This window comes from Toxotes jaculatrix, chromosome 14 (genome assembly GCF_017976425.1).
Source record: "Toxotes jaculatrix isolate fToxJac2 chromosome 14, fToxJac2.pri, whole genome shotgun sequence".
Taxonomy (NCBI): Eukaryota; Metazoa; Chordata; class Actinopteri; family Toxotidae; genus Toxotes; species Toxotes jaculatrix.
This window is the reverse complement of record NC_054407.1, coordinates 2,636,398-2,652,303: the sequence shown is the minus strand read 5'-3', so window position 1 is coordinate 2,652,303 and position 15,906 is coordinate 2,636,398. Positions and strand designations below refer to the sequence as shown.

At 41.8% G+C, this 15,906-nt stretch overlaps 2 protein-coding genes across 2 annotated transcripts; both read right to left on the bottom strand.

Moving 5' to 3' along the window:
* Nucleotides 1-214: 214 nt before the first annotated feature.
* Nucleotides 215-3,106, bottom strand: LOC121193031 (homeodomain-interacting protein kinase 1-like). The gene is made up of 11 exons (XM_041055131.1): nucleotides 2,918-3,106; nucleotides 2,601-2,789; nucleotides 2,324-2,505; nucleotides 2,084-2,207; nucleotides 1,824-1,934; nucleotides 1,635-1,718; nucleotides 1,371-1,534; nucleotides 877-990; nucleotides 654-770; nucleotides 453-544; nucleotides 215-348 (listed from the first exon to the last, which is right to left on the bottom strand). Exons 1-11 carry the CDS (start codon nucleotides 3,104-3,106, stop codon nucleotides 215-217), a joined length of 1,500 nt encoding a protein of 499 aa, XP_040911065.1.
* A 9,746-nt stretch (nucleotides 3,107-12,852) lies between these two features.
* On the bottom strand, nucleotides 12,853-15,801 carry LOC121193030 (homeodomain-interacting protein kinase 1-like). Its single transcript, XM_041055130.1, has 11 exons — nucleotides 15,613-15,801; nucleotides 15,296-15,484; nucleotides 15,019-15,200; nucleotides 14,779-14,902; nucleotides 14,519-14,629; nucleotides 14,330-14,413; nucleotides 14,066-14,229; nucleotides 13,572-13,685; nucleotides 13,292-13,408; nucleotides 13,091-13,182; nucleotides 12,853-12,986 (listed from the first exon to the last, which is right to left on the bottom strand). The coding sequence occupies exons 1-11, from the start codon at nucleotides 15,799-15,801 to the stop codon at nucleotides 12,853-12,855; spliced, it is 1,500 nt and encodes a 499-aa protein (XP_040911064.1).
* Nucleotides 15,802-15,906: the final 105 nt, after the last annotated feature.

Below are 15,906 nucleotides of genomic sequence, written 5' to 3'. Positions count from 1 at the left end.
GGGGAGAACATGCAAGCTCCATACAGAGAGGAGCCGAGCTCAGAGTCAACATCAGCCCTCTCTCTGCAAGGCCACAGTGCTAATGTAATGGGGAGTCTATAAACCAGGCCTGGACCCAAAAGCAGACAGGTGAAGCGGCAAACACTTTCAACTGTTTATTCACAGAGTCCAATAAGAAAGAAGGAAATGACAGGATGGAGGAGGGATTCCTCAGTCAGTTCTTATCCTCACTGACACTGCTGCACCAGCAGAACCTCCTCTTCATCCAGGAACATACGCGCTCAAAGCCATTCTTCTTTTCCTTCTCCTTCTCCTTCTTCTCCTCCTCCTCCTTGGGCTCTGTGTCACCTGAACATCCAAAGGACATTAAAGATTCTATCCGTCCTCAGTATCATTAACAGCAATGTGAAAGACAAGTCAAGAGGACACGAGTGGAGGTGAGCATTTCCTACCAGGTGTTCTGCCGGTGAGATCTTTATCTTTCTGCTCTCGGTTACAGCTCTCAGGGCACTTATCAGAAGTGTCCTTGGGCCTATCCGATGGGCTAAACATAGATAGAAACACACATACACACACTTAATATCAGAGTCCTGATGCATCATGATGTACACATGCTCCCTGATGACTGACATGTCCAGAGGAAATCATCTCACCAAGCTTCCCTCTGCTTCCTGCTGTCCTTATCAAACACCAGGAAGCGTTCAGGTGGTGAAGGCCGCACCATAAAAACTGGAAATGATGGTGTTGACCGTGTTCTACATCCACTGGTGCTGTGGAATTAGAACACATTGAGTTAATCATTAATCTTATTGTGTAAAAACCAACAATTTTTCTCTTCAAGTGTTGAAAGTTTAAAACTGATGAGTCAAAACCAACTATGTATTAGTCTTGGTCTTCTTCTTTTTCTCATCAGCCTGGCTTCTTCTTGGTTCTGCTGCCTGGGTGGTCCCTGCTTCCACTGTCTTGCTGGGTCCTGGTTCAGTTCGGAGGCTGGAGCCAAAGGTATAAGTCACACTGTTATATTCATGACTAGAAAACACAAGTATGCAACTATTTGTTTCTAAGTTTTATGTGACTGTCCCTGACTTCATTTTATCAAACTACAAATGCATTTTGACAATAATAACAAGAAAATTAATAGCTAGAATAATAATATGACCACTCAGAATAATAAGTGAAGACATCTTCAACTACAATCTGACTAGTCAAAACAATACTTCGAGATAATTCATGTCTTGACTACAAAGAAAATAAATTGCAGATGATGTGATCCTGTCAGTCTAATAGATGATTAATGGTTTGCCATGTGCCTCTGGTATCTGATAATCTTTATACAAAGCACTAATACACTCCTAAGCACAGGCACTTACTTAAGGCTGTGGCAGTGGGCGCTGCCCATTGTGATGAATGGATGTGCCAGGACTTCACGTGGGGTAATCCTCTGATCAGGGTCCACCTTGAGCATCGCCTTCAACAAGTCAATGCAGGTCTCCTTTTCCTCAGGCTTCACCGCGATCAGCTTAGGCGGCGGCACCTAAATTCAACAGCAGTAAACTCAACTTTCTGATTCAGAAAAAGAAAACCAATCATAGTCTCTCTTCAGCAACCACAGCTCAACCTACTTAAACACCTACCGCTTTGAAGTCATCCAGGTTGCGGAAACGGTAGTTCCTCGTGTCAATGAAATACTTGTGAGCTCCCCAGTACTCCAGAGCTGTCTAATAGAAAGTTCAATGTATTTCACTGGATTTTTCTAGAAAATGATGGAATTTTAATTCAAGAAGAGAACATTAAGGATGAGATGACTTTTGGTCTTGTCATACCTTTAGTTTCCACTGACCAGAAGGTCTTTTAACAAAATATGTGTCAGTGTACATCCCAGTATTCAGGAGACGCTCCGGCGGTGCACCCAGAAGTTCCACTATGTATCGCAACTGGAGACAAAACACACAATCACATCAGCATCTGCAACAAGATGCTTCTTTTCTCTTTCTCTAATTCTTTCTAAAGGGGGAGAGTCCATGGATGCAGCTGTACTAGATCTTCTAGGGGTAGAGAAAAAAGGAGGCAGTAAACCACTTACTGTATGATATTCATCGTCCCCCGGGAAGAGTGCGTGACCAAGCGTCATGTGGCCCATCACGACACCTAGAGACCACATGTCGATGGACTCTGAAAATGGCAGTCCCAAAATAATTTCTGGAGCCCTGAATGTGAAACAAACATAAATCACAGGATGAGGTACACTGTCATATTTCAGCAGACTGCTCAGAAATATCCTACAAAGAAGTAGAATCATCATTCATGTGTCTGTGTAGCTCACCTGTAGCGTAGCGTTTGGTGAACGCGCCCTTGTATCGCTTCCCAGACTTGAAAAGCCGTTCCAAAATCAATCAATTTCGCACTGAGGGGCTGCTCTCTACGATCCATCAGCATGATGTTGTTTAACTTTATATCCGAATGGATCACTTTGTTCTCCTTCAGGGCTTCTAATGCTGTGGCCATCTGCAAATCCAAACATCAGCCATATTCAGAGAATCAAGCAACACAGACAGCGTTTTTTCATATTAGTGTTGTATCTGATGCTACTGTATTCATACCTGTTGAACTACATTTCTCACGTCATGTAAGGGGAAGTTTCTGTTGTAACTAAGGTATTCCACCAGAGTCAGGTCCAGCTTCTCGAAGGCCAGAGCAGTTTTGTTTTCCTTTGTTTGGAACGACTCTATGAACCGGACAATATTAAACCGGTCCAGCTTCTTGTCTTTGAACGAGTTTAGTAGATTCAGCTGGAGATAAGACAGGACATGACAAGTTTCATGCTCAGCTGTTGACACATAATTCACATGTTGACAAGCACTAAATTTGTGGATTAAAGCAAAATATAAAGATGCTAATCAAGAATAAAGGAACCTACCTCGTTATAGACTGGGTCGTTATGTTGAAGGACTTTTACGGCAACAGTCTCTTTGGTGTCCATTTTGATACATTCGAACACCTTTCCAAAGCCTCCCTCTCCCAGATAATTCTTCACTAGGTAGTTACTGTGAAGCAGCTGCTCTTTCTTGAAGAAAGATGACAGAAATGAGAGACCTCTCCTTGCCATCGTGATCTGATTTTCTTCAAGAAATAAAAAAAAAAAGGGGGGAAATGTGGGTGAAAGAGAAGATCAGGTCATCTGATCATCTGAGCTCTGATCCACACTGAATGCATCGCCACCAACCATCTTGGAAATCAAGTTCATAAACTCAAGCTACATTTTCATTTGACGTACACATGTAGATTCTGTGAAAATCTACATTACACACATGATGAGACAGCAGTAAAACTCAGCATTAACTTCCACTTTGTACTGAGACAGCAGATGTTTCCTGCTCGTGGAAACACATCTTCATGTTGACTCATCTTTCCTCTCCTGATTGGAAGCTGTCTCACATTTTTCTACATCAACGACAAACAGTCACTTACCTGTATCACTTGAGTCCTTCAGTATCTTGAGTTTGTCCAATTTGTCAGTTGGATTGGAGTTATTCCAATTTGTCAATTGGATTGAGATTCAGTGCGTCTTCTTCTTCGTCTTCGCCTTCGTCTTCTTCTTCTTCTTCGTCTTCTTCTTCGTCTTTGTCTTCGTCTTCTTCGTCTTCGTCTTCCTCTTCGTCCACTTCTGCAAAGTAAACTGATAAAGTGACAAATATCAACGCTTCTTGTATGTGACCTGAGTTCTAGAATATCAGTATGATGTCTCCTTCTAGAATTCCATATGCAAATGAGAGAATTTTCATCAAAGCAAGTCAAACCAAAAGTAAACGTAATTAAATAACATTCACTGACTGTACTCCAGTAAATGTTGACTTTTTCTTTCCATTTAGTGAGACTTTCTACTTTTCTTCAACTATATTCCAGAAAAAAATCTTGTACTTTGCTCCACCACAGTTACTGTTTCTGATGGCTGGAGTTACTGGCTCCATCACAGATTCTTATTTTCCAGTCCACATTAGACAAAACCTGAGATACACTGATCAAATCCTGCTGTTGTTGGGTAAACAACTTGTCAGAAACTGTCTCAATGGTCCCGGTTAATTGTCAAATGTACTTTCTTTCTGCTTTGGATCAGAAAGAGCATGTGATGTTTCACCTCATGTGAATTTGTGCTAATTCTCAACACTGGGACAACATTTTATCAGAGACCCCCGGTATGAAATGATTGTGATGATTGTTTATTGTATAAGTCCATGTAAGAGGCTTTTATTTATTATTTACTAGAAGATATCAAGAAACATGCCATCCCACGTTTGTCCACATGCTGTCATACTTTTAAGCACATAGTGTAAATATATGACACCATCTCAGTTGGTGATGTGCTTTGATGATGGAACATGTTCCCAAGGAAAATAAATAAGTCGCCACAAACCTGAAGCATTCAGGAGCCACAGGGGGTTTTGTTTTTGGGGGGGTGGCCCACTGTGCCTCATTTCTTACTCTGTATTTAAATATAAACATATAGGAATATAATATATTCCTATATCCATGTATTGTGTCCAAAATCAGTATCATTTGAGGTCCTGCACTTGTCGTCAAACTACTGTCCCGCCCACATCTTCACTATTGACAGTTACCTGTCATAACCTGTCCCCTCCTATCAATCATGTTCCAGACCCGGTTCCTTCATCTGTGGTCTCTGTTTCCTCCAACCTGACCCCTCACTTCCTCACACACTGGGATGGACAGCAGCACTGACGGTAAGACTCTTCGTCCTTCATCTGATCAGTGCTTCACCTCACAACACTTTCCAACACTTTTAGAAATATGTCATAACTGCTTTCTAACAGACTGTAATGTAGCTGCAAGAGTGTATCAATGTATTTGTCAGCAGCTATATATCACTGAGTGGATGCTGCTGTATAAACAGATAATTAATGAGACTCTGTCAATGAATAACAATATGTAATGACTATAATCAGGCTGAATGGGCCTTTATAGACTTTAATGCATTATGTACACTACTAGTCAAAAGTTTTAGAACACCCCAGTTTTTCCTCAAGGTTCTTCACAGCTCTGCTGCAGAAGTTCCCATAAATGTGTAGCATGTGTACGTTGCCTTGCTTTCACTCTTCAGTCCAGTTCATCCCAAACCAGCTCGATGGTTTGAAGTCTGGAGACTGTGCTGGCCACTCCATGTTTTCAAGCTTACCATCTTGTTCTTTTTTCCTAAGGTAGTTCTGCCATTGCTTGGACTTATGTTTTTGGGTCATTATCTTGCTGTAGGATGAACCCCTGACCAACAGTGCTGCAGAATGCTGTGGTAGCCATTTTTTGTTCCTTGAAAAAGGAAATTCTGAAATGTACATTATTTTTCAGTTTTGGGTAACCTTACCTTTTTTTTCTTAACCTTTGGCAGTTCACCACTACTACTTTGGCTGCAACCAGAGGTGGAATGTAACAAAGTATTTGTACTTCCTTACTGTACTCAAGTATTTTTTACATATCTGTACTTTACTTAAGTAAAAATAATAATGCATACTTTGATTTTACTCCATTACATTTTGCAGCAATTATCTGTACTTTCTACTCCACTGCGTTACTGCAATTTATGCCGTTACTCGTTACATGTTACAAACATAATTTCCTGAAAAGATTTGGAAAAAGAATGATTGCGTTGAGGCATTGTTTGCCATTGCCAACCAATCAGGTGGCTCTATTACCTCCAATGATGGCAGAGCGCGCATTTGGTAGCAGCTCGAGCTAGTGGACTGGCCTGATTCCGGCAAGAAGAAACGACATGCAACAGCAACATGGACCCAGAGCCAATGTCGGCTGAGCGTGAGCCTGAGAAAAAAAAAAGTATAACAGAGCCATATACATCTCACCACAGAGCCACTGTATTTCTATTTCAACACAAGGATGATGTCGAGGAGAGCGGGCTGAGTGAGCTGCTGGCGAGAGCTCTCTCTCCTCACCGCGGGGACGTCGCCATCTTAAAGACCAATGCGGACGAGAGACACAACGATTTCACTTCGTTGCTCTACTTTGTCATTGTCACTCTGACAACCATGGGTGAGTGCAACTGCTAGAAGTAGCTGATTACTGTTGTTCACAGTCCACAACAGTCACAACAGGGTCTTTCTCTGGACGTCTTTCCTCTCTCCTTCCACAGGTTCTGACTCTTACGCCCCCAAATCAGATGAGGCCTAGCTGTTCTGTATCTTCTACTGTACCCTGGGAATCCCCCTCACCCTGTTCCTCCTCACCCTCCTGTCCGACCTCCTCCTCTCTGTCGTCACTCACTCCTCACCCCGCCCAGGACGCTCTCGTCCTCGCCAGCCTCCTCTCAGCCCTCATCCTCCTCTTCTTTCTCCCCGCCCTCCTGGTCTGTGCGGTGGAGCCGGACCAAAGTTTCCTGGATGCCCTCTTCTTCTGTTTTGTCTTCCTGAGCACCATCGGTCAGGGAGGAGACTCTGGGGGAAAACTGGGGGCCTCTGGCTAAAGAAACCCTCCAGTTCCTCACCACATGTAAGATGAGCAACATGAAAAACTAGTAGTTTACTGAACTGTGATATTTGAGAATCTAATCTAGATATTAAAAAAAAAAAAACTCTTTGCCTTCACAGGTTACCTGCTGGCGGGCCAGGTGGTGCTCATTACCTTTAACCCTTTTAAACCTGCCATAGAACCAAATCCGCCAGAACATATTTTACATTTTTACCTGCTGTGGTGCCACATATTTTTCTAAATACAGAGATGTCTTAGCTGTATCCCTCAAAATTAGAAATATAAAAAAGTTGCACAAAATAATTTTAAACCACAATAAATTTGAGTGTATTCATTGGCTAGTTTTTGAGATACACTCAAATTTATAAAATAAGACAAAAACAAAACAAACACCCGCTATCTGGATTATACTAGTTTTATTGTGTGCGCTGTTTATGGATTTTTTGCGACTTTTTACTGGTTTTCTGCACACCCACTCGTGGAAGAGAACAGCTCTCTGAAACATGTTTAAAGTTTGATATGTAAGTGTAACTCCTCCGGTTTAATATGCAAAAAGAATTATTGCTCTATCTTATGTGGTTGCAGTTTTACCGGCATTTAAAAATTGATATGCAAAAGAGATCGCCGGCGCTCCCGTCGGTTTAACCCCCTTAAAGATCGCCGGCGCTCCCGTCGGTTTAACAGGGTTAAGGACACTGTCCTGCAGGTGCCCCAGGTCTGTGCGGTGATGATGCTTTTCTCCGGCCCCCAGCATGCAGAGCTGGAGGGTGAAGAAGACTGCGAGGAGGAGCCCCAGTACTCCCAGTCCTTCTGCACTATCTCCTCTACTCCATTAGAGCTCATGAGCCCATGTTCAGACCCTCAGAGAACCAGAACCTCCACTCTCAAAACCACCTGACCTTCACAACTGGACATCAAACTCTACACAACACATCAGCTTCTAACCTGCAACTTTAAAGTCTTTAAATATTCAGATACTTGATGTATTCCTCTTGGTCCAGTCTGACACTGCGGGTGGCTTTGGTAACAGGAAGTATAACATTGACAACTTTGTGTTGACATTCTAGCAAACTCTCACCATTATAAGTATGCCGATTTATCTCTTAGCAGTTCCCTTTAGCAATGTACACATAGGTGTACAGACGATGATCACTGGATCACTGTGATACTGAAGAAAAACTTTAAAACGTGATGATTCTTAAGCTGAGTTTGTGTGGGCTGTAAAACCAAAACAAAGGTGCTAAAAAGAAAAACAGTCATTTGAAACGTTAGCATAAAATTATTGGACCATGTTTACATGTAAAGTGTATAACTCTGTGAACTGCTGAAGCTGTACTGTACGTACATATCCAAGATGGCGGACTCGCTCGCGCATGTGTGTTGTACAACGGTCGTCGTACTCGGCTCAACTTGGACGTATCTTTGGTTAAATATCTGGAATTAGACGCCTAACCAGTAGTCTAACAGTTACATCAAGTAACACAATTACCACAGCAGCGCAGGTAACTACACAGTAATTCAAACAACACGCAACTAGGCGGTTTCAGTCGATGGTAGCGTCCACAACGACCATCATAGCAGCCACAGACAACTTTGCATTCCTTAAGTTTTCTGCCCAGACCTGAAAAATGTTCTTAGTAATAATAAGAGTATTATTTATTATACAATACACTCACTGAGGAAAGATTAGGAATATTTTCCCCGAGAAATGTTCTCAGGACGCATTTTAATGCCGAAACTAGGTTAAAATTTGGACTTTTCTGGTTTTGTTTTCGCACAGTAACCTGCAGGCCAAAGTGTTTATTGATTATCAGATGATCATATGACCTGATCTTCTCTTTCACCCACATTTTCCCCCTTTTTTTTTTATCTCTTGAAGAAAACCAGATCACGATGGCAAGGAGAGGTTTGTCATTCCTCCCATCTCTTTTCAAGAAAGAGCAGCTACTTCACAGTAACTACCTAGTGAAGAATTATCTGGGAGAGGGAGGCTTTGGAAAGGTGTTCGAATGTATCAAAATGGACACCAAAGAGACTGTTGCCGTAAAAGTCCTTCAACATCACGACCTAATCTATAACGAGGTAGGTTCCTTTATTCTTTATTAGCATCTTTATATTTTGCTTTGATCCACAAATTTAGTGCTTGTCAACATGTGAATTATGTGTCAACAGCTAAGCATGAAACTTGTCATGTCCTGTCTTATCTCCAGCTGAATCTACTAAACTCGTTCAAAGACAAGAAGCTGGACCGGTTTAATATTGTCCGGTTCATAGAGTCGTTCCAAACAAAGGAAAACAAAACTGCTCTGGCTTTCGAGAAGCTGGACCTGACTCTGGTGGAATACCTTAGTTACAACAGAAACTTCCCCTTACATGACGTGAGAAATGTAGTCCAACAGGTATGAATACAGTAGCATCAGATACAACACTAATATGAAAAAACGCTGTCTGTGTTGCTTGATTCTCTGAATATGGCTGATGTTTGGACTTGCAGATGGCCACAGCACTAGAAGCCCTGAAGGAGAACAAAGTGATCCATTCGGATATAAAGTTAAACAACATCATGCTGATGGATCGTAGAGAGCAGCCCCTCAGGGCGAAACTGATCGATTTTGGAGCGGCTTTTCAAGTCTGGGAAGCGATACAAGGATGCGTTCACCAAACGCTACGCTACAGGTGAGCTACACAGACACATGAATGATGATTCTACTTCTTTGTAGGATATTTCTGAGCAGTCTGCTGAAATATCACAGTGTTCCTCATCCTGTGATTTATGTTTGTTTCATATTCAGGGCTTCAGAAATTATTTTGGGACTGCCATTTTCACAGTCCATCGACATGTGGTCTCTAGGTATTGTGATGGGCCACATGGTGCTTGGACACGCACTGTTCCCGGGGGACGATGAATATCATACAGTAAGTGGTTTACTGCCTCCTTTTTTCTCTACCCCTAGAAGATCTAGTACAGCAGCATCCACGGACTCTCCCCCTTTTGGAAGAATCAGCAGTTCTCAGTAATCTAAAGAACAATTGGCTGACTAGAAAATTACAAATCTGACCTCACATCTGATGTCAGTCTTTAGTGTCTCCACAGTGTTTGATTCCAACGAACACATTTCAGTTGGTATGAGTAGATGTGGACGAACCTTTCGCAAACTTTTATGTAATCCCATATTTGGCAGCTCTACAGTGATTTAGACTTTAAAAGATGTTCTACAAATGAAGTAAATTCTAAATATTATGTGCGACAGCTTCCAGCTATGAAGAGAAAAGAAGCATCTTGTTGCAGATGCTGATGTGATTGTGTGTTTTGTCTCCAGTTGCGATACATAGTGGAACTTCTGGGTGCACCGCCGGAGCGTCTTCTGACTGCTGGGATGTACACTGACACATATTTTGTTAAAAGACCTTCTGGTCAGTGGAAACTAAAGGTATGACAAGACCAAAAGTCATCTCAACCGTAATGTTCTCTTCTTGAATTAAAATTCCATCATTTTCCACAAAAAATCCACTGAAATACATTGAACTTTCTATTAGACAGCTCTGGAGTACTGGGGAGCTCACAAGTATTTCAGTGACACGAGGAGCTACCGTTTCTGCAGCCTGGATGACTTGGAAGCGGTAGGTCTTCATCAGAAAGTTGAGTTTACTGCTGTTGAATTTAGGTGCCGCCGCCTAAGATGATCGTGGTGAAGTCTGAGGAAAAGGAGACGTGCATTGACTTGTTGAAGGCGATGCTCAAGGTGGACCCTGATCAGAGGATTACCCCACGTGAAGTCCTGGCACATCCATTCATCACAATGGGCAGCGCCCACTGCCACAGCCTTAAGTAAGTGCCTGTGCTTAGGAGTGTATTAGTGCTTTGTATAAAGATTATCAGACACCAGAGGCACATGGCAAACCATTAATCATCTATTAGACTGACAGGATCACATCATCTGCAATTTATTTTCTTTGTAGTCAAGACATGAATTATCTCGAAGTATTGTTTTGAATAGCTGCCTGGTTAGCTCAGTTGGTAGAGCATGAGACTCTACTTCTCTGGGTCGTGGGTTTGAATCTCACTCCGGGTGGCACCACCTCCCATCGGCTCACCACCTGTGGAGGTGCCATCGGACTTCGGTGCATTGTGAATTGGGAGGGAGCTGCCCCTGTGACCTGGGCCTAGACCCAGATAAGCGGCAGATGATGACATGACATTGTTTTGACTAGTCAGATTGTAGTTGAAGATGTCTTCACTTATTATTCTGAGTGGTCATATTATTATTCTAGCTATTAATTTTCTTGTTATTATTGTCAAAATGCATTTGTAGTTTGATAAAATGAAGTCAGGGACAGTCACATAAAACTTAGAAACAAATAGTTGCATACTTGTGTTTTCTAGTCATGAATATAACAGTGTGACTTATACCTTTGGCTCCAGCCTCCGAACTGAACCAGGACCCAGCAAGACAGTGGAAGCAGGGACCACCCAGGCAGCAGAACCATTATGATGCGGCCTTCACCACCTGAACGCTTCCTGGCGTGTATGTGTGTTTCTATCTATGTTTAGCCCATCGGATAGGCCCAAGGACACTTCTGATAAGTGCCCTGAGAGCTGTAACCCAGAGCAGAAAGATAAAGATCTCTTGCATGTTCTCCCCATGTCTGCGTAGGTTTTCTTAAAAACGTGATGATTCTTAAGGAAGTTCTGGAGTTGGAAGAAGCCTTTAATCAGGGTTTTATTTCTATGATTACTTTGCAGATATGTATATATGAGTTTTATTCACAATGGGCATCATAGATAACAATGATCCTGGTCTCTGTGTCTGTCTGTGGTTTGCTGCTGAGCAGGTAGAGAGAGAGCTGAGTTTGTGTGGGCTGTAAAACCAAAACAAAGGTGCTAAAAAGAAAAACCGTCATTTGAAACGGTTTAAAATTATTGGACCATGTTTACATGTAAAAGTGTATTACTGTGAACTGCTGAAGCTCTTTATTTTCTTATATAATTGATTTACCCCTTAACCCATTGCCATATACAGAATCTCTGTTATTATGTTTGTGCACAGTTCTACAGTAAAAAAAAAAGTTACAGTAAATAATTATAATTCAATAGTACAATAGAATATTTTTATTTTATTTTAGAGAACACAGGAACATTGACTGACTTTACAAAGTAAGTCAATAATATATTTTACCTTCTCATTATCCTCCAAAACATAAATTGTTTCTTTCCTGAAATTTGACTGTCACGTGATTTTGCCACAGGCTTTTTGGTCAACTCTGACGTGAGGGCTACTGTACGTACATATCCAAGATGGCGGACTCGCTCGCGCATGTGCGTTGTACAACGGTCGTCGTACTCGGCTCAACTTGGACGTATCTTTGGTTAAATATCTGGAATTAGACGCCTAACCAGTAGTCTAACAGTTACATCAAGTAACACAATTACCACAGCAGCGCAGGTAACTACACGATAATTCAAACAACACGCAACTAAGCGGTTTCAGTCGATGGTAGCGTCCACAACAACCATCATAGCAGCCTCAGACAACTTTGCATTCCTTAAGTTTTCTGTCCAGACCTGAAAAAATGTTCTTCGTAATAATAAGAGTATTATTTATTATACGAAACACTCACTGAGGAAAGATTAGGAACATAATATGCACATTTTCCCCGAGAAATGTTCTCAGGTCGCATGTTAATGCCGAAACTAGCTTAAAATTTGGACTTTTCTGGTTTCGTTTTCGCACAGTAACGTGCAGGCCAAAGTGTTTATTGATTATCACCAACTGTAACTTCTGCTTCTAAGTATTAATATCTGATGTATATACAGTCAATGGACGAACAGTTTGTCAATAAACAGTAAATAAAAACTAATGACAGTGCTTCCTGTGCAGTATCAACAGGTCTATGCGCCCTTTGCTGAAACCTGAAACACTGAAATCGATCTGTTGTCATTTATGTAGGATAATTTGTTAATTATGTAAAATGATACATTCAGTTACTGACCAGTTATGTTAATATAGGTTTTTCATTTAGTTTTTTTTTTTTTAACCTCATTTAAAACTGAGAAAACTAATTGTTTTTTGTGTTTATTTTATTATTATAGATGTGCCAATTTAGGGTGGGAGGAAACCAGAGTACCTGGAGAAAACCCACGCAGACACGGGGAGAACATGCAAGCTCCATACAGAGAGGAGCCGAGCTCAGAGTCAACATCAGCCCTCTCTCTGCGAGGCCACAGTGCTAATGTAATGGGGAGTCTATAAACCAGGCCTGGACCCAAAAGCAGACAGGTGAAGCGGCAAACACTTTCAACTGTTTATTCACAGAGTCCAATAAGAAAGAAGGAAATGACAGGATGGAGGAGGGATTCCTCAGTCAGTTCTTATCCTCACTGACACTGCTGCACCAGCAGAACCTCCTCTTCATCCAGGAACATACGCGCTCAAAGCCATTCTTCTTTTCCTTCTCCTTCTCCTTCTTCTCCTCCTCCTCCTTGGGCTCTGTGTCACCTGAACATCCAAAGGACATTAAAGATTCTATCCGTCCTCAGTATCATTAACAGCAATGTGAAAGACAAGTCAAGAGGACACGAGTGGAGGTGAGCATTTCCTACCAGGTGTTCTGCCGGTGAGATCTTTATCTTTCTGCTCTCGGTTACAGCTCTCAGGGCACTTATCAGAAGTGTCCTTGGGCCTATCCGATGGGCTAAACATAGATAGAAACACACATACACACACTTAATATCAGAGTCCTGATGCATCATGATGTACACATGCTCCCTGATGACTGACATGTCCAGAGGAAATCATCTCACCAAGCTTCCCTCTGCTTCCTGCTGTCCTTATCAAACACCAGGAAGCGTTCAGGTGGTGAAGGCCGCACCATAAAAACTGGAAATGATGGTGTTGACCGTGTTCTACATCCACTGGTGCTGTGGAATTAGAACACATTCAGTTAATCAAAGGTCCAACACAAAGCTGTCTGAGAACCCATCCATCTTACATCAAAGCTACAAAATCATTTCTTATTGTGTAAAAACCAACAATTTTTCTCTTCAAGTGTTGAAGGTTTAAAACTGATGAGTCAAAACCAACTATGTATTAGTCTTGGTCTTCTTCTTTTTCTCATCAGCCTGGCTGCTTCTTGGTTCTGCTGCCTGGGTGGTCCCTGCTTCCACTGTCTTGCTGGGTCCTGGTTCAGTTCGGAGGCTGGAGCCAAAGGTATAAGTCACACTGTTATATTCATGACTAGAAAACACAAGTATGCAACTATTTGTTTCTAAGTTTTATGTGACTGTCCCTGACTTCATTTTATCAAACTACAAATGCATTTTGACAATAATAACAATAAAATTAATAGCTAGAATAATAATATGACCACTCAGAATAATAAGTGAAGACATCTTCAACTACAATCTGACTAGTCAAAACAATACTTCGAGATAATTCATGTCTTGACTACAAAGAAAATAAATTGCAGATGATGTGATCCTATCAGTCTAATAGATGATTAATGGTTTGCCATGTGCCTCTGGTATCTGATAATCTTTATACAAAGCACTAATACACTCCTAAGCACAGGCACTTACTTAAGGCTGTGGCAGTGGGCGCTGCCCATTGTGATGAATGGATGTGCCAGGACTTCACGTGGGGTAATCCTCTGATCAGGGTCCACCTTGAGCATCGCCTTCAACAAGTCAATGCAGGTCTCCTTTTCCTCAGGCTTCACCGCGATCAGCTTAGGCGGCGGCACCTAAATTCAACAGCAGTAAACTCAACTTTCTGATTCAGAAAAAGAAAACCAATCATAGTCTCTCTTCAGCAACCACAGCTCAACCTACTTAAACACCTACCGCTTTGAAGTCATCCAGGTTGCGGAAACGGTAGTTCCTCGTGTCAATGAAATACTTGTGAGCTCCCCAGTACTCCAGAGCTGTCTAATAGAAAGTTCAATGTATTTCACTGGATTTTTCTAGAAAATGATGGAATTTTAATTCAAGAAGAGAACATTAAGGATGGGATGACTTTTGGTCTTGTTATACCTTTAGTTTCCACTGACCAGAAGGTCTTTTAACAAAATATGTGTCAGTGTACATCCCAGTATTCAGGAGACGCTCTGGCGGTGCACCCATAAGTTCCACTATGTATCGCAACTGGAGACAAAACACACAATCACATCAGCATCTGCAACAAGATGCTTCTTTTCTCTTTCTCTAATTCTTTCTAAAGGGGGAGAGTCCATGGATGCAGCTGTACTAGATCTTCTAGGGGTAGAGAAAAAAGGAGGCAGTAAACCACTTACTGTATGATATTCATCGTCCCCCGGGAAGAGTGCGTGACCAAGCGTCATGTGGCCCATCACGACACCTAGAGACCACATGTCGATGGACTCTGAAAATGGCTGTCCCAAAATAATTTCTGGAGCCCTGAATTTGAAACAAATGGAAATCACAGGATGAGGAACACTGTGATATTTCAGCAGACTGCTCAGAAATATCCTACAAAGAAGTAGAATCATCATTCATGTGTCTGTGTAGCTCACCTGTAGCGTAGCGTTTGGTGAACGCGCCCTTGAATCGCTTCCCAGACTTGAAAAGCCGTTCCAAAATCAATCAATTTCGCACTGAGGGGCTGCTCTCTACGATCCATCAGCATGATGTTGTTTAACTTTATATCCGAATGGATCACTTTGTTCTCCTTCAGGGCTTCTAATGCTGTGGCCATCTGCAAGTCCAAACATCAGCCATATTCAGAGAATCAAGCAACACTGACAGCATTTTTTCATATTAGTGTTGTATCTGATGCTACTGTATTCATACCTGTTGGACTACATTCCTCACGTCATGTAAGGGGAAGTTTCTGTGGTAACTAAGGTATTCCACCAGAGTCAGGTCCAGCTTCTCGAAGGCCAGAGCAGTTTTGTTTTCCTTTGTTTGGAACGACTCTATGAACCGGACAATATTAAACCGGTCCAGCTTCTTGTCTTTGAACGAGTTTAGTAGATTCAGCTGGAGATAAGACAGGACATGACAAGTTTCATGCTCAGCTGTTGACACATAATTCACATGTTGACAAGCACTAAATTTGTGGATTAAAGCAAAATATAAAGATGCTAATCAAGAATAAAGGAACCTACCTCGTTATAGACTGGGTCGTTATGTTGAAGGACTTTTACGGCAACAGTCTCTTTGGTGTCCATTTTGATACATTCGAACACCTTTCCAAAGCCTCCCTCTCCCAGATAATTCTTCACTAGGTAGTTACTGTGAAGCAGCTGCTCTTTCTTGAAGAAAGATGACAGAAATGAGAGACCTCTCCTTGCCATCGTGATCTGATTTTCTTCAAGAAATAAAAAAAAAAAAGGGGGGAAATGTGGGTGAAAGAGAAGATCAGGTCATCTGATCATCTGAGCTCTGATCCACACTGAATG